The sequence below is a fragment of the Elgaria multicarinata genome, chromosome 8 (genome assembly GCF_023053635.1).
Source record: "Elgaria multicarinata webbii isolate HBS135686 ecotype San Diego chromosome 8, rElgMul1.1.pri, whole genome shotgun sequence".
Lineage (NCBI taxonomy): Eukaryota > Metazoa > Chordata > Lepidosauria > Squamata > Anguidae > Elgaria > Elgaria multicarinata.
The window spans coordinates 38,190,729-38,214,744 of NC_086178.1; the positions used below are offsets into that span (position 1 = coordinate 38,190,729).

Sequence of the window (24,016 nt, forward strand, 5' to 3'; positions counted from 1 at the left end):
TGTTTTAAAATATGGGATAGCTCTGTCTTACATAACATTGGGGAAACCTTTACTTTTCATTAAATGTGACCACCTCGTCCTACAACCTTGCTGTGTTTTGATTAAAATTTGGTAGCTCCATCAGGTCAGATGTTATTAGTTTGGAAACCAAATTTGGCCCTGCCATTCTTGCTGTGAAGCATTTGTTTTTGCAGCAATCACTTCTCATTCAGTCTCATTCACTGCAATGGGGCAAGCAATGGCTACTTCTGATGCTGTGATCTAATTCTACTGTATATTCGAGCCACTTCTTTCTGGAGTTTGATTGCTTTGCTATGCTGCCTTGCCTCAGTCTGTGTTTTGATTGCTATTTAAATACTGTTCACTCCTGTGCAACCCTGGGGAGATCTTGTTCCATTGTCTTAATAACAAATAACATGAAGGGAATGTGGTAGCAGTAAGAACTGCTTGCAGAAAAATGTAAATTGCTCCCTGCAAGGAGCATGTACTGTGCTGTATCATAGGCAATATGACTGAAATAGAAAGGGAATGAGGCATACCGTTTTACATCTACATCTGCAACACAGAACTGTCTTTTCTTTCTGTTTTAAGGTGAAGAGTGTGACATCAATATAAATGACTGTGAGAGTAATCCCTGTCATCATGGGGGGATGTGCATAGACCAACCCAATGGGTATACCTGCCATTGTCCACGTGGATGGGTTGGCGCAAACTGTGAAATACGTACGTATTAGAGTATTATTATTATTATTATTATTATTATTATTATTATTATTATTATTATGCTTATTGATCATTAACTAAGTAAAGCTAAGATGGTGAAATGGAGCCATCATCCTCCACAAAACATGGGGGTTTCTTTTTCTTGTCCCAGTATGGTCTTTACACAAATACACTTTGCAAGTTTTTGTAACAGTCACAATAGGACAATAAAAAAGTGAAAACATGTGTATCATATTATAATAAAAATACTATCATGATATCTCCAGGTCTATGCATCCCTGTTGTCTGTACACAGTGTAAGCTCCCTAAAGACTCCTTTAGACCCAACACTAAGAATTGCCCTACTTAATTATCCTAGTCACCCGTTTAGTGCAGTATCCTCTTTTGAACGGTGGCCAGTAGCAGGTATTTCAAAGAAAGTGTGCGAGAAGCATGAAAAAGTTGAAGTGATCTGCCTAATATAATTTACTCTGACCTTCCAAGAACTACTGACTAGTAGTTCCTGGAAGGTCAGGATGATCCATGATTTCATTCCTTGGCCAGTTTATTTAGTAGCCTTGAATGAGTCTCTGCTCCATGTAGAGTAAGAGTCCCCACTGTGGTGCCCATGGGCACCATGGTACATGTGGGCACAATGGCATCTGTGGTGGATGGAATCCCCCCCCCACATTTTTTAAAATATATGGACATGAATTTGTATATATCCATAGCAATGAATACATATGAAATGCGTACAATTTTCTAACAATTATACATAGGCTCCAACAAAAGTGGACCAAATATACAAATAACTTTCCATATATACCACCCGTTTAAATGTTGAAAGTGTTGTAAGTTCCTTAGTCCATTGCATTATAGGAGGGAGTGTTTTTCCTTACCGTGTTGTAATATCAGTCCTTTAGCTGTCAAAAGGGTGTACAGTATCCATTTATGTGGAACTTTTGATAATTTCCATGAAGCAGGGAAATAATTTAAAAGGGTGTGTTGTATTGCCCCAACCGTGGGCTTTCAGGTTTCCAGGGTTACCAAGGAGACAAAAGTAGCCAGACTTCAGATGAAGAGGCTGGAAAGTCAGCTCGTTAGATCCTCCAGATACAATACCAGGTTACATAGATAAGACACTTGCTGTTCTCATGAGATCACTGTAATTGTGCTTTGACCCATCTTTCCCATAACACAAAGGACTGTTGCTGACTGGTACAGTTTGCTAGCTTAGAAGCAGAAGCAGCCATTCACCCAGAAGCCTTTGCAGGCAACCATGGTTTGCCAGCCTCTAGGCCATACATGTGTACATGAGTGAATATTAAAGACTGTTCCAGTACAAAATTTATCTGTATAATATAAAATTCCTCTCAAAAAGAAGCAACCACTGGACATTGTCAAAACTTATGTTTAAAAGAAGCATTCGCTGCCTTGTACCACAAGCAGTTAGTTGAATTAGACAATCCCTTATTAAAGAGATGTTGCAGTGTCCGATAGACAGAAAACTAAAGTTTTTGCTGAATAACACACAACCAAAGATCCATAGACATGACAGGTAGATGTCAAAGTGGCCATCTACCAATTAGGCTTTTTGTGGTGATGCCCACAGCAGTTTCTCAAATTCCCAAATGTGCCCACAGGTCCGAAAAGGTTAGAGTTCCCTAGTATGCAGATTTTCCAAGCCAGTGCTGCCTGTACTTAATGATGGCTGATGCTAGCCATTCTAATGTACAGCACCAGTTGTCAATTGATTCTTCAAACTGGCATCATGACTGCTGCTGTGCATTATGATGGATGATGTGCATTATGACAACATAGGCTCTCTATGATAAAACTAGCATGTATACTAGCCTTACTGATATCTTTCTTGCTTTTTTATTGTTGTGAACTAAGATAACTTAATTTACAGCAGTTAATGAAAAGAAAGTTTTCCATGCCCTCCTCTCCCCAGCAGCCGGGTTCTCCTGACCCTTTTGGGAGTTACAGGTAGCTACTGGGGAGAGGAGAGGAAACCTTCCTTCTGTGAACATCCTTAATATCAGAATCATATGCATGTCTACTCAGGAGGAAGTCTTATTGTGTTCAATGGGATTTACTCCCTGCATATCTGTATTGGAACTACTCTGAGATTTTTTTTATTATTATTGAAGAACAGAATACTAAATACCTAAGTAAAATGAAGAAATAAAGTCTGAGATCTGCTCAGAGGGAGAAAAAAATACCAAAGAGTAATGCTTCAAACAGGCATATCTACTTAATTGAGGAAGTAATCCAGGTGTGAGTGACAGCTTCTTTGGGTGGTAGACAATAGGCTGACTGGCAGTTGGATTTAATATCCGGAGACATGGAATAATCCCTTTAGAAATGCCTTCCATGCAGTGCCTGGGTATTATAATGATAATATTATGTAATTTAATGGCTTTATATGAAAGGAATAGATTGCTGAAACCATATGCTTTTATTACCTGCTGAAGATGATGTGGCTGGATAGCAAATATTTCAGAATCCTAGTTTCAATCCAGAATTCTAACGCTGTCAAGAGCTTGGTTGTTTAAAATGAATATTGTTGTTTTTATGTTTTTGATGGTTTTAAATTTTGTATATTTTTAAATGTTCACTGTTTTAAACTTTTGTAAACTGCCCAGAGAGCTTCGGCTATGGGGTGGTATATAAATATAAATAAATAGATATTGGTTATAGGTGCAGGTTACAAACAGTAGTTGGAATACAGCACAAAGAGGAATATATTCCTGCCAGATAAGTTAGAACAGGTGATATGAGTGTAAAATGTAATTCAATTTATACTTGTCTGAGAGAATCATGCCTGCCCCTCGAAAGTTTAAGGAAAGGTAGTCATCACCTTGTAGAACCTGAAAGCAAAAGGCAGAATTGGCTGGGATTGCTAGGGTACCAGTAAGACTTGGAAGATAGTCAGACTTCTAGTAGTTTTGAGAACAGGAATCTAGACCAGAGGAGGAGGAATTAACAGCTCAGATGTTAGGATTGCGTTCTTCTCATAGCTTGGCACCTCCGTAGCATGTAATCTCCCAAATTTTATCAATCTACTCCTGTTTAGTTGGTTGCTTTGGAAACTTCCAATTATTTCCAAATACATGACTTTGCACCTGGATACAATTTCTTAAGATTTTTATGCAGGTATCCAGGGTCATATATATACATATGATGAAGATGCGTAGCTGTACGAGTTACTAGTGGACTAACATGGAGAAACTCCTGACAGTAATCAGCAACCATGTTCCAAAACTTCTGCACTGTTGAACATTTTCACCAAAGATGAAAGTACAAACCAATTTGAGCACACCCCATTCCACAATATTGACTATAGTTTGGGTGTCAGCCTTGCAGGAGTAAAGTACCCCTACTGAAAATGTTATATTGTGCTTTCTTTTTATGAGTGTTGTTTGATAAAGATGCAGAAGTCCAGATATACACAGTCAATCTTCTTCCAAATACTCACCTAAGTCAGTTTTTCCATGCCCACACATCGGATGGCTTGTCAACCAATTTGGAGAATTTTATAAGTAGATCGTATCAAACCTTTATTTGAAGTGACAGCAACTTCTACAAAGCATTTTTAAAAATTGTCTGCAAGACCTTCTTTCGTCTGGGGTCTGCTAAGAGTTGCTTGCTTCAACCTAGGCTTCTGTCCTGACCAGATCAAATCTAGCAGTAGCTCGTTCCATTTGGTCAGAGTTGGAATAGATAGATGAATCCCAGATCTATACCAAGCAGGATATACCGCTTTCATGCTGCTTTCATAGTGCTATATCCTGCTTGGTGTAGATCTGGCCAAAGTGGAATTATTTGAAATAAGAAGAGGAATCTAGGCAAAATATTCATTCTTATTGCAGCTGTTCTAGCTTACCATACTAACTTCACCTTACTCCATTTTTCAGTTTCAGGATTAATTTGTTTGTACAATGGATGTGAATCCCCAAATGTTGCTAAGGCTTAGTAACCAACACCAAGATAGATTTCTTAGTCCTGGAGCAATACTGGCCTAGTTCACATTCTGTACGTCTCAGTGAAATATGCAGATTTTTTTGGCTACTGTTCCAAAGAGCATCTTAACTGCTTCCAAAATTGAAATAGAACACTCACAGTTGGGATCTTGCATTTATTAAGAAGCAGACTACCTTAAAATATGCAATCCTCCAAACCACTGAATTGTCAAATGCTTTATTCATAGGGTCACCATGAAAAGAAATCAAACACAGTCAAGGCATCTTGCACAAGCTAAAATGACTTTATAAAGGGTACAAAATATTCTCTAACCATAACAAACAAAGAAATGGTGAGGCCAATTCTCACTATTATCCATTCATAAAAACACTCACATGAGGGCCACGGCATGAGTGTGGACGGTGGTGGTGGTGAACCATTCTCCCATGCAGGTGGAGTTGAGAAAATTGGGGGTGCTTCCAAAAGGGGTTTGAGCCTCATAACTTTGAAGCTGATATTTGCCCTGGTAGAAAAAGCATAAAGTATGTACCAGTATGTTTGCCCATTAATAGGAGTGTTGTTAATTAGTAATGTTAATGGTTTTTCTTGCTTCCAGATCTACAGTGGAAGTCCGGGCACATGGCAGAAAGCCTGACGAACATGCCACGGCATTCTCTCTACATCATAATTGGAGCCCTGTGTGTGGCGTTTGTCCTGATGTTGATCATCCTAATTGTTGGCATTTGTCGCATCAGCCGCATTGAATACCAGGGTTCATCCAGGCCAGCGTATGAGGAATTCTACAACTGCAGGAGCATTGACAGTGAATTCAATAGTGCCATCGCCTCTATCCGACATGCCAGGTTTGTTTGGGTATAAATGGGAAAATTTATAGTTCTAGTTCCCACAAACATCAATTTAGATGAAAACATTATGCCTTGACTGTGCCACTTCGGACTGCAGACAAGGGCTCACATGATGGAATGCTTCCGCACATCATCATCATCATCATCATCATCATCTAACTGGCCTACCAAAATGCATCCACATCTAGAAAGCAGTTGTAATTAAGCCATGCTCATTTGTCAGGAAATTCCTGAATCTGTAAAAGTCAGCATGACCTGGCAAAGCCCGTCAGGTCCATCTAGAAAAACCGCCACAAATGAGAAAGAGAAATAATAATATGGAGGTATGCTGTCATGTAAGCCTTTACCTGCAGTCTGAGAGTCAAGTTCCCTCCCAACTTCATCCCCGCTTCTCTCTGGTTTACAATAAAATCAAATAAAAGCAAAATGTTTAAGTAAGAAGTACAACAAATCAATAACAATATACAGTATTTTCTCCAGGGGCTAGCCACATTAATCTATTGCACCAAAAACAACCAAGAGTCTTGTAGTGCTTGGAAGACTAACATATTTATTTTGGCATAAACTTCATCAGATGCATGGAGTATTATGGAGAGTTCAGGTTTTTACACAGTAAATGTGGTGGTGGTCGGAAGAATTTTAAACTCTGAAGCCAGAAGGACATTCAGTACAGAAAGTACTGAGAGTGGCAATTAAATTATTAACAGTGGTCACTGACAGTGCAGATGTTGTTGATAACAAACATCCTGGCACTAGGGAAGCCAATTAACACATAATAATCCTGTTCAGACAACACACTAAGCCATAGTCTGCTAATCCTTTTGCAGCAAATGGTTAGTGTGTTTAAACCATGGTTATGTATAGGGTGACCATATGAAAAGGAGGACAGGGCTCCTGTATCTTTAAGAGTTGTATTGAAATGGGAATTTCAGCAGGTGAACCTGGTGAAATTTCCTCTTCGTCACAACAGTTAAAGCTGCAGGTGCCCTGCCCTCTTTTAAATCTGGTCACAGTATAGCTGCAGTATAGCTCCTGCAGCTTTAACTGTTGTGATGAAGAGGGAATTTCACCAGGTGTAACATGCATACCTGTCCTCCTTTTCATATGGCCACTCTAGTTATGTAGCCATCATGGTTAGGAATGTTTAGCTCAAAATGCTTAACCACCGTGGCTTAGCGTGTCATCTGAACAGGATTGTAGTGTGATAAAAAATCTGTTATTTCAATGCAAGCCTCTGGTGATAGAATTAAACCTTTTGATATATTCTAACTCAGCAGACTCTTGCTCTAATCTTCTTTTGACGTTCCTTTGCTCTACAATGGATGGGAGCTGTTAAAGCTAACAATAGAAATGGTTGGAACTGAAAACAAGGAAGATTCTGTGCAGCAGTTAAATTTGAAGCTTTCTGGAAAAGGAAGTGTGTTCAGGCAGAGGCAGAATACTGGTCAAGTGTGGGGAAGGCCAACCCCCATGGGGGCAGGGAGTTCCACAGGCTGGGTGGCACAGCAGAAACAGCCTTCTCCTGCATTCTCACCAAACAAAACTTGAAAAGTAAAAGGATGTTCAGCAGACCATTGCAAGATGGTTTTGGAGAGATGATGCAATAACCAACGATTGTTCAAATAGTCCACTCTGCACAGCATTGGTTATTTGCATTGGTTATTTTGCCGGAATAACGAACCGTAGTGTGAGAAAGGCCTGACAGATGACACAATAACCAACCATTGAAAATTTAACCCAACGTTTATTTAATCTACCATTGGTTATCATGTCATCCAAACCCAGTCAGTGGATTACTACTATTAAAATGCATGTGTTAGCAGTCTGTAATTCCACTCAATTTTGTTTTCTTTCTTCTTTTGGTGGGTTTAGGTTTGGAAAGAAATCTCGACCCGCAATGTACGATGCAACTCCAATTGCTTATGAAGATTACAGTCCTGACGACAAACCTTTGGTCACACTGATTAAAACAAAAGATTTGTAATCTACTTCAGGTGTTTTTTGGGGGAATTATTTTTCAAAAGGATGGGCTACTGAATTAATTCAAATATTTTTAAGATGAAGAAAGTGTAAGAAATTTAAAATGTTTAGCTGCTCCAGAATTTTCTGTAGATTATTTAAGAACAAGTTTTCTGCAGCTTTTAGTTTGGGGAAAATATTTTAAAACTGAATTTGTGAAGTTCATGATTTACCTTTTAATGTACTTTCAGCTTTAGAAACTCTAATCTTAACAATAGTGTGTGCTTTTACCAAACTCCGATAATGAATCTCTGTGGTTGTTACAGACAGACAATATGATATGTTAAGCAGTGACAAGTTTCTCTTCAACATAACAGTGCCAGCATTCTCAGTAGACTTAGGAAAAATGTAAAACTTGATATATCCATTACTGAAAAATGAAGTCTGAAATGTTTGTGTTTGTGAAAAGGAATCTAGTAAAAATTATTATTACTAAACTGAATGAATTAGCTTTCTCCCTTTTTTTGTGCATGGATAACTAACCTGTTTCTGCATTATGTTCCTGAAACTTGCTGAAACATACTCTTGAGTTGATGTTTGTCATTTTTGTAATAGTATTCAAGGTAAGCTTTGTAAAAAAGAAAAGAAAAAAAATTAAGATATATAATTGAAGTGCCTGTTAAGGCAATCAAAAAGGATGATCCTGCTACCTTTGAAGTGAGCAGATAGCATAATTTCCATTAATTTCACAGTGTTCAGGATCAGGCCTTTATATTGGAACTATATTTTTCTTTAAAAAGTCAAGTTTTTTATAGTGTGAGTAACAAAACTTATAATTTGAACCGTTTGTCTTTCAAATGTTGTTACTGTACAGTATTACTTTTTGTTTCAATATTGTGTATTTCTCATAGTACATCTTATTTATACATGTGTGGGTTTTTTGTGGCTCAATTTGATTGCTTATGTGCTTCAAAATTCTTGCTTATTTCAAAGGATATTGAATAAATGTGATCAATTCAAGGTGGCAGCTGATCTTGTTTTGCCTTCAGCTGAAGCAAGAGGATGGAGGCTCTCATAACCACTTTCCAATGAGTGCCCTTGAATCCAAGCCATGCACCTAATGACCATAATATGAATCAGCCCTAGCATTGCTGGGATGAACAGCACTTTATTTACACACGTGGAACAAACATGTGGCACCAAGAAAGCTTTTTTGCCTCTGTTGGCTGGTATGAATATGATTAATGTGGCTTGTAAATGAGAACAGCTGTGTTCTCAAATGTGGATATTTAAATTTAATAATATGATGGACGTGCAATGTATTGTCATCTCAAAAGTAGATACTACATTCTGATAAACATCATTTTCTGCCATGCTTTCCTTCATCTCGCCACATGAAAATATGTATCACTGAGCATCAGGCATTTGATTCAGTTTTGTCAAGATTGGGAGGGAGGGTCTAGAGACTTGATCCCACCTCTTTTCTACCTTCCTTGCCTCAGCTGCCCTGTCCTCTCTGGCTCACTGAGGGGGAAAAGAACAGTGGGTTGTGGGTGCCTTCCTAGAGTGTACATAGGTATTGGCCTCACTAGGCAGCAGCACCATCTTCTATGCAACCTCGTCGGAAGGATGAGACAGCTCCCATGGCTGATGGCACGTGGGAGGCAAGAGCTAGGACAGTGACAGGAAGAGCACTGCCTCACATGAAGACGGCATGGCGCAACAGAAAGATGAAGACAGCAGCCCAATCCAAGTTGTCACAAGATCCTCCTGCTCCTAGTGTAGTCCAGGGGTACAGAACCTCAGGCCTGGGGTGGCCACGCCCCTTTTCTCCAAGCACCAGTCATTTGGTGGGTTCCTGGGTTTTGTGCAGTTCTCTTTCTCCCCCCCCCCCAGTTTAAAAGATTGAAATGCCTCCCCTGAGGCTCAGTTATGGAGAGTAAGAGCATTAAGCTAAACTATGCCTCTTTGTCTGGCCCCTTTTGCCTTCATCCCCGCCCAACATGGGAATGTGGCTCTCTGAGAGTTTCTCGCAATGGAATTTGGCCTTCTGTCACGCTACAGGGCAAGAAAGTATCATAAGGTAGTTCCATATGTACTGTGTCTTGTATGAAACTGCTCTCCTGCCTCAGCATCAGCCAGCCAGTGAATGAACAAGTATTCTGTTCGTCTGAAGTTTAGTCAAGCATGTGATTAAAATCCACTCTACAAAACATAGTTCTTCCCTTGTATCGCAATGTCTTGTTATGACTGCTAGAGGTAAATTGAATAGCCAAGGAGCCCTCTTCGGTTCATTTCCTAGGACGTTATCTTCCTAAATTGAAAAATATGAGCTCACCCATTTTTCAGCCTTTGGGCTGAGATTTATTTGCAGCCTTGGTTAAATTGCCCTTCTAAATTTCTACCTGATCACAATGCATTATCTTCTAGTTTCTAGTGAAACCATTCCAACTATCATAATCTCTATGGGCAACTTTAAAGAAGAACTGAACCGATTAACCAATATAGGGTCTGCTAATACTGTTAAATCGAGACTAAATTAGTTACATAAGAGGATTAGGGCCTAACTAGACATTGGGCCTGTTCAGACAATGCACTAAGCCATGGTTAGGCTGCCAACCCTTTTGTAGCAAATGGTTAGTGAGTGGGCATGTCTACACCAGGGGAGGGGAGGGGGAGGATCTCATGATATGCTGATCGTGAGATCCTCCCCCTCAGTCCACATGGGCCACGCAACATCCCGGGAATTGCACCCGTAGTGGCAGCCATTTTTTCCAACAGAAGAGCTGGAGCGCACAAACGCTCCAGCGAAAATTACAAGGTAAAATAATTTCAAAACCCTGACCCTGCTCCCCTCCCCCGATGTGCATGGAGCTCCTGAAGAAACATGCCTGGTTCCCAGCTCCTCACATTTACACGTGAGGAGTGGGACAAAAGCGGGATAGCTGCCCACACCTGCCGTGGGCTTGGGACGATTCCAAGATCACGGGGAAAATCAGGCTAAAAGCCGTCCTGTTAATCCCAGGGAAATGGAGGGATCATCCCTCCATGCCCCTGGGATCCCCTGTGCATCATGTGGGTGCACAGGGATGATCCCGGGGCAATCCCCAGGATAAGGCATCGTCTAGACATGCCCAGTGTGTTTAAACTGTGGTTATGTAGCTATCATGGTTAGGAATGGTTCACATGACACAATAAACCATAATCTTTAGCTCAAAATGCTTAACTACCATGGCTTAGCAGTCATCTGAACAAGGTGATTAAGGATGCAATCCTATGGATGTTTAGACAGAAATAAGTACTACCATTTCCAGTATGCTGGCTGGGGAATGCTGGGAGTGGCAGAACTACTTATTTCTGTCTAAATATGCATAGGATTGTGCTTTAAATCCCCAAAAGTAATATTATTCAAGGACCCCAATTTAGACTGGAGCCAGTATCTAGAGAGAGAGGGGGGTATAATCCTTTCCCTCTATGACATGATGGCTCAGTCCAAATTGCCAACCCCGCCCCACTTTTCAAGAGCTCCTCTTAGCTGTGGAGGAGAAAACATAGAACGACAAAACAGAGGCCTGTGTGCTCTCTTTTCTGCACTTAATAGCAGCTCCAGGGTAGGCAGGGGGTAGGATTTAGATCACAGCCATGATGTGTAGGAAAGAGTTAGTGTACCCCCTCCAACAGCCCCAGGGCTACCTTTAGGCGAAGTACATTACATCCAGGGACCCTGTGAGTGATCACCAATGTAAGGTATAGTTGAGCCCTTACAGGGATAATTTGGAAAATAAATAAATACTGTCAACTACATAATTAAAGGAGAGGAAAAATCTTACAGGGAATTAATAACATGAAAAGCATGTAGACTCTTCCCACTTTCCCCACGTTGAGTAGGAAAGCAAGCTGAAGGTCCTGTATTCTACTTCAAAACCTGAGCAGCAATATCCTAGAGAAAAGTGTCTTGTTTTTTTTCTGACCTTGGACAGAGATGTTTTGAAGGGTCCCTTTTGATTAATCCAAAGCCATTCACAGCGATGCTGAGCTGTGAGGCCTCGTGTGGTGACTTGCTTGTGCGTTTGTCTCTTCACAGCACGAGCAGAATCCTTGATATCGCAGCCGCCAGATCGCCTGTGAATTCTACAGTAGAACAAACAAGCCCTGAAATTCCATTGTGCGTTTTTTCCCTGCTTTTCCTTTGAGCTGTGTTTCTGAGAATAATGTATAAGACACAGGCTTCAGGTTACTTGAAAGAGACACACATACTCATGCACACACCACCAATACAAAGACACACCAGCTCTACTGCTGGGCTGAATTTTCATAAAGTTCCATTTTCCCAGGAACAGTTGCTGTTGGGTGTACGCAGAAACAGTCACACTGAAGAATTATCCCCCACTCTTTTTCAACCATTGTTCCTGTGAGTGTGCTGCTCCTTCAGATGAGGATGATGTCATCAAATATGCTCCCAAATACTCTACGTTGCATAATCCCAGTTAGTGCTCTTGACTTGATTTATTCTTTTTTTACCCTGCTTTTCTGTCTCTGGAGACACAAAAAATCTTACAACATTAAAACAAACACATAAAAACAATAAAATATTATGGAAATGAGATTAAATATAATTTGCTATTATAAAGAACCATAAAAAAGCACCCTCCAGAAATCCGGTAGATTCTGCCCATGTTTTTTGCCTGTAAAGTAAAGAAATATGTTAAAGATATATTACCTTCTGTCAACAATAGACTTAAACCTAATGTAATTTTCTTTTATTTTTGTCTGTTTGTCTCGTCTTTGGAAAACTGATAACATTTATAAAACCAACAAAACAAATACAATGTTAAAAATATAAACAAGCAATTATTATAAAAGCAAGCAGTTTAGAAGAACAGCAGGTGAAAACCAAACAGATATTTCCAACGTAAGCTTCCTTTGGTAGCTATCTGCAGTGACACACCACCCTCCCAATTCAGCACACCAAATGTTATCTAAGCCACCAAGATAGGAGCTTGCCTGATGGTGGGTGTGGGGAGGGAGGGGAGGGACATGGGTCCAGAAGACTCTTCTTCATTGCTCCTGCCCACTGCTTACCCTGTTTCCCCGAAAATAAGACAGTGTCTTATATTAATTTTTGCTCCCAAAGATGCGCTAGGTCTTATTTTCAGGGGACGTCTTATTTTTCCATGAAGAAGAATATGGTACACATTTATTGTTGAACAAAAAAAAAGGTCTTATTTTCGGGGGGATGCCTTATATTACAGCAAGAGGCAAAACTGGAAGTAGGTCTTATTTTCGGGGGATGTCTTACTTTCGGGGAAACAGGGTAGTAAGTGAGCTAAATGGGTTCAGAGACTCATCTAGGTAAAAATACATTTTAAGGAGGAACGGGAGGCAAAAACACATCCTTCCACAAGATGGCAGTGAGGGCACCTGTACAAATCCTGCTTGATGCTCCCAACTATCAAAAAGGCAGTGGTCACTGAAGGGAGCATCTTAAATTGCTGATCTCTTGAAGAAAAGTTACAAGTTGCAGCCAGTGGTCGTTCTACTTGATGGTCTTTGCAAATGGTATTAAAATGTAGTTGGATTCAACAAGCTTCAACTTATGTGAGAAGTTGCAATGTATGAAGATCAGGATGCGAAGGAGGTGCCAAAGAAGCTTCTGGACTTGTCTATGAGGCACCAAATCCTTCCTAAAGAATAACGGGTAAAATATGAAGGGGATACATATTATCTGAAAGAAGTCATTCATGAGAGACCCAGAAGAGTGGGAGAAGTAACTGCTGCCATTATTCATTTCAGCACACTGTTTCTTTAAGATTTAAATTATATGGTTCAGCTATGGGTTTGTTGAGCAAATCAGGGTGCAGACTCTTTGATCACTAGTATTTGTTCATCTAATTCAAATAAACATCACCATATTTTTTTTAAAAAAAAGGGAAACACACACTTGCTTACTTCATCCCACCCTGCCCAGCTTTTGACAGCAGGGCTTTGGATAGATGATCTGTCTATCAAGCATCAGTCCAGTAAGATTGCACTCTTAATGTTGCAACACAGATTCAACATACCAAAATAGACACTATTTTGAAAGCAATTACACATTTAAATATGTATTAAAATATTATTTAAACACATATTGGGAGAGGATTTTTTTTAAAATTGCAGATTAATGGGGAAGCAATCAGAATTATGGGGAAAACATGAGAAAGAGAGACAGGTGGATAATAGACAGATCCACCCATCCTGAGGTTAACCCAGGTAAAGTCAGGGTGGTCCTAATATAGGGTGGTCCTAATGTATCTTTAACAGTTGTATAGGAAAATGAATTTCAGCAGGTGTCATTTGTATGCATGCAGCACCTGGTAAAATTTCCTCATCACAACAGTTAAAGCCACAGGAGCCCTGCCCTCTTTTGTATCTGGTCACTTTACAAAAGAGAACAGGGCACCTGCAGCTTTGTGATGAAAAGGGAATTTCACCAGGTGCTGCATGCATACAAATGACACCTGCTGAAATTCCTTTTTCTATATGACTGTTAAAGATAGAGGAGCCCTGTCCTCCTTTTCATACTGTCACCCTACTAGCCTAATGGCTAATACCAACTGGTGCAGTTCATTAGGAATCACTGGGATTACTAATACAGCAAAGTCTATGTGCCTGTTGACACAAGTCATTTGTATGCCACCAATATTTATAACACATGGCAGCATTTCAACTTTGTTGGCTTCCTTCTGTCATCTGTGGGATGCAGCCAGCAAGCGCTAATTATGTACAAGAATCATCACCTAAGATTTTATTCCCCTCCATATGGTGCAGCTTCCTTGACTCTGTATTTGTCTTCAGCTGCCTTTAGTTATACATTATATCTTTAAAATTGGAATTATTTAAGCATGTACATGCAAGAGTTATTGTACCTTGCCTCCCGAATGCCATAAAAAATACAATGCAAATAAAATGTTTGATTGAAAACTTCATAGGCATTAGGAACACAACGCTCATTGCCATGAAGGCTACAGGCTGACGTCCCCGCTGCCCATGCATTCTAAATGTAAATTGTTGAACACTGAAATGATACAGATTGGCAAGTATATCTTAGCTGCTCAGCATGGTTCTTCCCCAGAAAATGAGATAAAACTGAATTATTAGGGAAAGATAAGGCTGGGACAAGAAGTGTTTTAAAGCTAAACGAATGGTGCTGTTTATCAGTCTTGCTTTCACCATTCAAAAGCAGCTGTTTAATTTTTACACATGTAATGCCTGATACATGCATCAAGATGACGTACCTTGAAGGGTTTTTTTTTTTTGTAGTATGTGCAAGATCTAAATTTCGTGGTGAGCTATTTGTTATGAGATGCATGTTAGCTCTTCAATCAAAATGCCTTCCAGCTGTTGCAGCTAACTTGCTAGCACTGAGACCTCCATGTGCTATTGATTTTTTTTAAAGGTTTCCTTAGGAATAGATTCTTCCAGATAGCAAAGACTGCATCACTTTGAAGGTGGGCCTGTGTAATTTCCTGCCACAAATTACAAGAGGCGCAAGCTATTAAAATCGCAATTGTTAAGGTGAGAATGATCTCGCCTCAAGAATTATCTTGCACCCAACTGTTACATCCCCAATTAGCTATAAGAAACAGTATCCACTACAACAACTTAGCATAGGAACATAGGTAGGGTGACCATGGGAAAAGGAGGACAGTTAAAGCTGCAGGAGCTATACTAGAGTGACCAGATACAAAAGAGGGCAGGGCTCTTGCAGCTTCAACTGTTGTGATGAAGAGGGAGTTTCACCAGGTTCCCCATATATACAAATTGCACCTGCTGAAATTCCCCTTTCAATACAATTGTTAAAGATACAGGAGCCCTGTCCTCCTTTCTATATGGTCACCCTAAACATAGGAAGCTGCCTTATACTGAATCAGGCCATAGGTCCATCTTGCCCAGTATTGTCGACTCTGACTGGCAGCAATGGCTCTCCAAGGTTTCAAGCAGAAATATTTCCAGGCCTACCTGGAGATGCTTGGAACTGAACTAGGGACTTTCTGCATCCAAAGCATGTGCTGTACATTGAACCACAGTCCCTCACAATCTAATATTTTGAATTATATACCACTATTTTCCAGCACAAGAAGAACCATGCAGGATCAGACCAAGGACCTGTCTAGTCCAGCATTCTGTTCATGCCGCGACCAACCAGATGCCTATGGGAAGCCCATAAGCAGAACATGGACACAACAACACGGTCCTGCACATTTCCTCCAGCAAGGTTCACCTGCCAATCTGGTCAGCTTCTGTACATAAAAAGTGTTGGGGGGGTGCCATCTTCTTTGCCTCAGGCATCAAAATGTCTTGGACTAGACCTATCTGTAGGATCCCACTGTAGGGCGATAGGAGTGGTGGGTGGGTGATCTCAATGGTGGCAGCAACAGTGACGCCATGAGTGTCTGTCGTTCCTGGGCCCTGGTAAGTCCAGCCCTCCCAGGCAGTGCATGCTGGGAATTGTGGGCTGTTTCCCCATTATGGAATCCTAGGGCTGTGTTTTAAAATAGTGGTTTCATCATAAAATGGCAATTCCATCGTGAAATGGCTGACAAGGCCTCAGATTACCAAATCCGAGGCTGAGGCTTGCACAGCCCTACTTCTAACCTGAATTTTTTTACAACCATGAGGAGAAACTAAGTACTGAGGATGAAACATGCAAAAAGATACGCTTTTGACATTGTCGAAAACTGATATACATGTATTCTTATCCAATGAATGTATGCTCAGAAGTAAGTCTCATTGACTTAAATGGGTTTTTCCCCCCAAGTGTGCATAGGACTTCAGCTTTAGTTGCCTTATTTGCACCTTTAGTCAGATTTGAAATAATTCTTCTGAAGGGTACATCACCAGGAAAGAGGCCCTGTGGCATTCCTGAATACAGTAGGATTCCAGCTGAATGGGTAGTGCAAATGTAAACTATTTTGGCACTAAGATAGGTCATTGAGGGTTACCTGGTTGCCATAGCAACTCAGGCTATGATCATGGGAACTAAGGCAGCACTAAGGCTCTGTTAGTTCTCTTCTGAAGGCAAAACTAAGTAGAAAGCTAAATTATTTTACCTGTTTGAGATATGCACCTTTGCTTCAGTTTCACATATCATTGGCAACATGTTCGTCCTGTTGGGAAGAAGCAACTTTTCCATTTTTAATTCTCTGACCCAATTTAAACATAACACTGGGGAGGTAAGAAAAACTTACCAGTGCGGTGTTCCATATGGCTGCTGTGTCATTTAAGCTGGGTTGCTTCATGTACATGTGTGCTGTTAGCACGGCATAGATCTATAGCTCAAGGAAGGCTGGTGGACTAACACTCCATGTGCAGAAGCCAGCAGGCCTGTAGCCAGACATTTTGGGTTGAGGCATGATGCAGCTGGAGCAAGGGGAGGGAATAATACAGCTGGAGCAAGGGGAGGGAATAATAGAGCTGGAGCAAGGGGAGGCATGATGCAGCTGGAGCAAGGGGAGGGAATAATACAGCTGGAGCAAGGGGAGGGAATAATACATTATGCAGCTGGAGCAAGGGGAGGGAATAATACAGAACAGCTATAATACAGGTAACCTATGACTGCAATCCTATGTACACTTACATGACAGCAAGCCCTATTGAATATAGAGACTCGCTTTCCAATAAACATGCATAAGATTTGGCTGTAAGTTATTTAGGGTGCAACCATATTGTGTTGATACCCACTAGATGGAAGCCTCTGATCTCAGAGACTTTTGAGTATTTTACATCTTACTGGGTTGCTGTTAGGAGGGTGAGAGGAGTGATGGAGGTCATTTCCCCTCCATCTTCCTTTAAAAAAAGAAGCCCCCCCGCCCCCACAATCTAGAGGAGATGCACTGACATGAGCAGGCAAGGCTGAAGAGGATTTCGTGTATCCTGGCCTCTCCTCTTGCCTCCCCTTCCTGTCCATTAGAACTTCACCTTTTTGACCATTTTCATGACCATAGAATGCAGTTCTTTCCATGGCAGCTGCAAGTAGTGCGGGAAGGTCATGAAGAGACTTCGTCTCCCTGGTGTGGATTTGGAATCGAACTAAGAGGCTGAAGAAGTAGAAGAACAGCCTAGACAGGAAGCAGGGAAGATAATTCTCCAGGAGTCAGGGAGGAATCTTCCCAGGAGCTTATCGAACAGGAGGCTGAGGCTCAGAGATCATCTCCCCGCCCCCCACGGAAACTCAGTCCTTGTCAGAGTGGGAGGGAGCATCAGAACTGACCCAGAGTCCACTGCAGGGACAAGCTGGTAGAGTTGAGAGGAGGTGGGAGGCAGTCTGCTAGACTAGCAACACAGCAGAAGTTGCGGCATTGCCATTTAGTTGATAGGCAATTACCTTGCTTTGTTAGGCTAATTAAGTTTAGAGAACAGATCATAGTATTCATACTCGCTTCAGGTGTGGAGAGGTATTATTTACGGAATAAAGGTTTGTGGATTGCACAGTGGACCTCTTTATTGTCTCACATCCCAGTGGGATGGCTTGGAATCACAACAGAGTGAGTGATCAAATGTTGCGGTCCCCTCCCAAAGTTGCAGCAGTGTCTATGGGTATGGAAAGGGGAATCTGAAAAATCCTGAGGTCCCCGGGATGCTTTCCGGGGACCATAGAGTTGCACCCTTAACCATACTAATATTCATAAAACAGAGTGTAATTTTATAACATCTTAAAACTTTATGGTTCCAGGAACCATAGAGTTGTGCCCTTAACTGTACTAATATTCATAAAACAGAACGTAATTTCATAACATCTAAAAAAACGAGTGCCTTATATTTGTCAGGCATCAAACACTAGTAGAAACAATTTAATGTCATTCACATGCCTGGCCTAGTCATCATTTTTTGTTTCATAGATCCTTACCCTTATAGTTAATTATGACTTAACTCTATACTACTGCAACTTCTTATGTCCCTAAGAACATAAGAAGAGCCATGCAGGATCAGGCAAAGGGTCCATCTAGTCCAGCATTCTCTTCACACAGTGGCCATACAGCTGCCCATGGGAAACCCACAAGCAGGACATAAATGAACAGCATCCTTCCACCAATGTTCCCCAGCAACTGGTGTACATCAGCATACTGCCTCTGATTCTGGAGGTAGCATAGAACCATCAGGAGTAGAGGTCTGCTCAATGAGTGCAGGAAATCCCCAGCGGTACATGAATGACACAACCCATATAGGGAAAGAAGCACTAGCACACCACTTCCCCACACTGCCCAGCTAATCAGCCACAGCCAAAAGCTACGTGGTGGGAAACATAACAGCAGTTCTGATCAGGACTGGGGATGGGATGGGGGAGGACAGGCTTTAACTTCCTCTCTCCCTGGAGAGGCACATCAACACTGCTGTTTCCCCTTGTGCAAATTAGGATCACGGGGCAGGGGGGAATCTCTTCCAGGCAACACTGACAAAGATTGCTAGGGCAGGGATGAGGTTCTTGCTTCTCCCTTCTCCCAATGATTAATGTTTCTCCCCTGCTATTAGCAGCAATGAAACAGGAGGAGGACAGAAAGGGTCTAATCTCATCACTCTTCAGCAAACCTCATCAAGACTGTTTAGCTGTTTCCTCACTGCTAATAGCATCAGGGCAGCATTGATCTCGATCAGGGTCACCAAGGTGTTAAAGACTATCTTTCCCCCCAGTAGTCCTGATAAAGATCCCCTTCAGTTCCTTTGAATGGGAGATTTAGGGAAAACGTCTTCTTCCTACAGATGATATCCTTGTGGCTCAGGAGAAACAGTGAGCCATATCTTCCTTGTCTGTAATTTTTTATTGAGATATCCATAAAGAGTTAATCAGTCCATTGATTGTTTTGTGTCCTGATTGATCATCGGACTATTACGTTCTCCTTTTTCTTTCTGATAGAAAAGCTATTATAGAAGCTGTAGCTAAATTTTTGCTACGAGCACTGAGCATCTGAGCTAAAATGTCCGATTAAAGCCATTTTGGTTTTCTGTATTAATAGGGATATTTAACCTATCTTTTGGGACTTTAATCCAGCAATGTTCACTAATGCTTTAACCTTATTCCTGCATGTTACCTTATGGATACATTTTACTGTGAGGTCTGTTGACTGGATTACTTGATTGATGAGGATCGCTGGGCTGGGAGGAAGGGTGTGTGTGTTTGCAGCTGAGAAAGTATTTGCAAGTGTTTGTGCACATGGTGTGTGGGTGGGTGAGTATGTGTGCATGCAGAAGTGTGCCTCAAGTCACCACCAATTGGCACATATGACCCTCAGGGGTGAAAAGGTTCCTCATCCCTGCACTAGCAAAAGCAAAAACGCAATCCCTGCTCCTGTCTGAGAGGTCTGGCACCTCAGCCAGCAGAGGGAGCAAAGAGGAGAGCACAAGAGAGTGCACAGGATAGGAAAGAGACATAAAGCCAGCAGTGCAGGAGAAGACTGCTGGACAGTATTTTATATTATGGTTTTATACTGTTGTTTTATACTTTGAATGTTTTTAATTTTTGTGAACCGCCCAGAGAGCTCTGGCTATTGGGCGGTATAGAAATGTAATAAATAAACAAATAAATAAATAAGTGGGGGAGGCAGCCCTCCATCTGCATGTCCTGAAGGCATCCCCCACGTAGAGTGGGGTAGACCAAGCAGATGAGACGTTGCAGAGGCAGGGCCTTATTGGGGCATTGGACATACATCCACCCAATGCTGCCAGGACAATCACAGTCTAAGAACTACCAAACCTGCCAAAGATGACGTCAGCTGCTCCCCACACTTTGAAACATCTAGCCATTGTAGAGGGGCTTGGCCATCCAACTAGTGTAGGAAACAGTGTGTTGGAGCTACCTGTTCCAGGGGGAATCTCACAGCAGCAGCAGCAGCAGCAGCAGCAGCAGAAGAAGAAGAAGAAGAAGAAAATAATATTTGCTTAATTTGTTACCTAGGTCACAGAATTTGTTACTTACGGAGAGGAATTTGGCTCAAATTTGGTTCAGTTACATGACTTAATTTTAAAACAGTCTTCCTTCCTTCCTTCCTGACATGTTCCTCTCTTGTCCTCTTTCCTTTTTGAAGCTCCTCAGAGAACAGATTGAGTTGAATTCCTGTCATGAATTCTGATGGCTAGTAAGGCGTAATAATAGTAATAATTTGGTCTATTGTCTATGGATCCTTGATTTGCTGATGGGAAGTAGAGCGGAGATGTCTGGAGTGTGATAGTGGAAGGATGAAGGATCTCACTAGGAAGGCACTCCAAGGAATGAATTATAGTCTATGAGCACTTCTTATTACGAGTAATTGCCTGGAAAACTACAGGCAGGAAATGTGAAATGATGCAATTCATTGAAGGGAGAAGAGAGAGTTGAAGAGAGAGTTTATTGGCTGAAAGTAAGAAATGGCACAGTTTTTTCAATCCAATGGGATCCAAAAAGGTGTTTGTGATTGTACAAAATTACTAGGGCATATAAATGCATTTGAAACAATAGGAAAGGGTGATGGTGGGGCAAGTCTCACCTATTGCTGCCAAGGTAATAGCATTGGAAACGGAGATCCTAGAAATTGCCTCCCCCCACTTGTAGTTCAAAATTCTTTCTGCTTTAGCTTCCTGTCCTAAAACCTAACTTTGAAGCTGGGATTTTCTAGAGCCCCTGACTCTCCACTTTGGGATCTCTCAAAGGGCATGTCTATACCATGCCTTATCCCGGTGTGTCCACATGACGCACAGGGGATCCCAGGGGCAGGGAGTGATGATCCCTCCATTTCCCCGGGATAACTGGGATGGCTTTTAGCCCATTTTTTCCACACTCTCAGATTCTTTCTGAGACCGTGGGAGGTGTGGGTGGCCATCCCAGCTTCGTCTCGCCTCCTCACGAGTAAATGTGAGGAGGTGGGAACTGGGCACGGAGCTCTTCAGGTGCTCCATGCCCATTGGGGCTGGGGAGCAGGATTGGTTGTTTTTTTTACTGACTGTTTTATTGGAACACACATAACCCCCCCCCAAATGGCGGGCACATTGTCCTCTTTCCTCCCTGGACATCGCGTTCCGTGTGTGGACAGAGGGAAGGATCTCGCGATCAGCATATCGCAAGAACCTCCCCATTCCCTCCCCTGGTATAGACATGCCCGATGTTTGAACGCAGAAGGATTGGGAGGTAAATGTGGCCTTCTCTCCACCACCCCTCTCTCTTGCAGCAATCCTGATGAAAATCATCATTTGGAGCTCCGGGAGAAAAGCCCCCATTAGAAGTGGTGCTACCTGTTTCTGAAATATGCCTTGGCCCTTCACGGTCCTGATCCTATTCAGTGGGGAGCCCACAGGGGCTATATACACCAGAAAAATTAGGGCACAATCCTATGGGTTGTGCCCTGGGTAGTCGTAAGCCCTCAAACTTGGGGGCTTACGACTATCCAGTGCAGGGAGGTTGTGTCTGCCCTGCTTTTTTGGCTAGATGGCCAAAATTTTGGCCATTCGTTGGGGGCTTTAGAGCAGGACAGGGGGAGGCCGTGCAGTGCTTAGGAAGCTTCTGCCTCCCAGGGCTAACCCCTTTTACCCCTCTCCATGCTCAGTTTACCAAGCACAGAGAGGTAGTCGTGGTAGTTCACTCTGCATTGGCTGCAAAGGGAACAGGGAGGGGAGTGCAGTTTTCTGGCTCTCCACTCAGTGCTCTGTCTCTGAGAGCCAGAAAACCAAAAATTCCTTTGCCCCCCTCCCCCCGACATTGTCTAGGGGACATAGGATTGCTCCCTTAGACACACTAATTTCATGAAATTAGCATCACATTTAATTTGCATTCAGTTCACAGCATTCGCATGCATTCAGTCAAGAGTCTTTTCTGTCAAATTTCTGAATCAGTCTGTGAAGTTTTAAAAATGCACCAAAAATCCTCATTTATTTTCAATAAGAACTTTCCCTAATATGTGATGTTTTGTACTCAACTTTCCCCAATATATGCATTTTCATACACAATGTCTCAGAATACATGTAGTTTTGCTTGCAACTTTTGAACTGAGAAATGCATTGCAAAATTTGGAAATGTGCACAATCCAAAGGATAACTGTGTTCAGATCCCCATATTAGTCCAGAAAGTGTAAATTAGACCGGTTCATTTAAAAATGCAGACCAAACAAAATTCTCTCCCAGCCCTATCACATCTAGCTTGCCCCTCTTTTAGTTAGAAAGCTGCCTTATACGAAACCAGATCATTAGTCCAAGATTAGTATTATTTACTCTAGCCAACTTCAAACCGTGGTTTGTTGACTGCAAACAAACCAGTTTTCTGGACAGGGTGGGTTTAGACGTACAAGCAAGTCAGAATCTAGCTAAACAAACCATGGTTTAGGATTACCTCGCCACTTACAAACCGCAGCTCTGCAGGGTTACTGAGAAGAGTTTTTCCAGCCCTTCCTAAAGATATCAGCGACTGAACCTTGGTCCTTCTGTATGCAAAGCATGTGCCCTCCCCTTCCCCATCTGGATCGTTTTACTGATCCATTTCTCAAGCTGCCTCTGATACAATTTGGTATATGCGGTTGCCATATTTTTTCAGCCAGGGTAATTTCAAACAGCTGCAAAATAGGCAGAAATCCAACTGTTAACATTTATATCGCTCAATCTCTATATGTTGGGAGAAATGTCTGTTGAATTTCCATCTCACAGCTGTTAAAACATTTTTTTTCACCTGCACAAGAGCTTTTACAAAATACATCAGGTAGGCTGCCCAGTATTATTATTTTTGTTCAGAAAAAAAATGCTTGCATTTTTAGTAGCACCGAATGATTACGACTAAATAAATAAGTAGGTAGAATCTTGCATTAGAATTAAGGCTGCAATCCTAAACATGCTTACTTGGCTGTAAACTATATTGAAATTGTTGTTGCTTCTAAGTAAGTATGTTTACAGTAGGAGTATTAATGTGAAAAGGAGCTATGTTTCTGCATGGCAGCCTTCCCCTACCAGGTGCTTTCCAGGTATGTTTGCCTACAAATCCCATCATCTCCAGCCACCAATGGTCATCTGGAGGGCACCCAGTTGGGGCAGACTGTGTCATGGTCCCAGGTGTCATGCCGCTACTGGAGTCATCTTCAGAGGAGGAGCCAGAATCTTCAGAGCCAGTTGGTTCCTCAGAAGACCCAGGCTCTATTCAAGATGGTGTGGGGCCCTCAGGATTGATGCCTTTGCATATGCCTCCTGGTGAGGCAGGGAGCTTAGCTTCTGAGATGGAGGGGAACCACATAGCCCCCAAGAAAGCTGACACCTTAAGATCCATGATACAAGGTGGTTGGGCAAAGGAGTACTTGCTTAGTGAGGAGGACTACTGATGAGTCAGGCTGTCCTCCTGAGAAGGACATCTGACAAGCCTCTAATGTGATGCAGCTGAGTCCTGGGTGGGGCTCTAGTAGATCTAGCTATATCAACTCTCACTTGTTATTCAGACCTACTGGAAACAATGTCTGAACTTCAGTCACAGGCTGTATTCATATGATCATGGCGGGTGGAAAGGTAGAGGGACTATGGAGAAGGGATGGGTGGGGAAAACA

The 24,016-nt window shown here is 41.8% G+C and overlaps 1 protein-coding gene across 1 annotated transcript in view; it reads left to right on the plus strand.

Annotated features, from left to right (window-relative positions):
* Window positions 1-8,652, plus strand: part of DNER (delta/notch like EGF repeat containing) — a 145,553-nt gene extending 136,901 nt beyond the window's left edge. The window contains exons 11-13 of the mRNA XM_063132181.1: window positions 592-723; window positions 5,285-5,531; window positions 7,407-8,652. Coding sequence (XP_062988251.1) covers window positions 592-723; window positions 5,285-5,531; window positions 7,407-7,518 — 491 coding nt within the window. The 3' untranslated portion in view covers window positions 7,519-8,652. The remainder of the gene's footprint in view (window positions 1-591; window positions 724-5,284; window positions 5,532-7,406) is intronic.
* The last annotated feature ends 15,364 nt before the right edge of the window (window positions 8,653-24,016 follow it).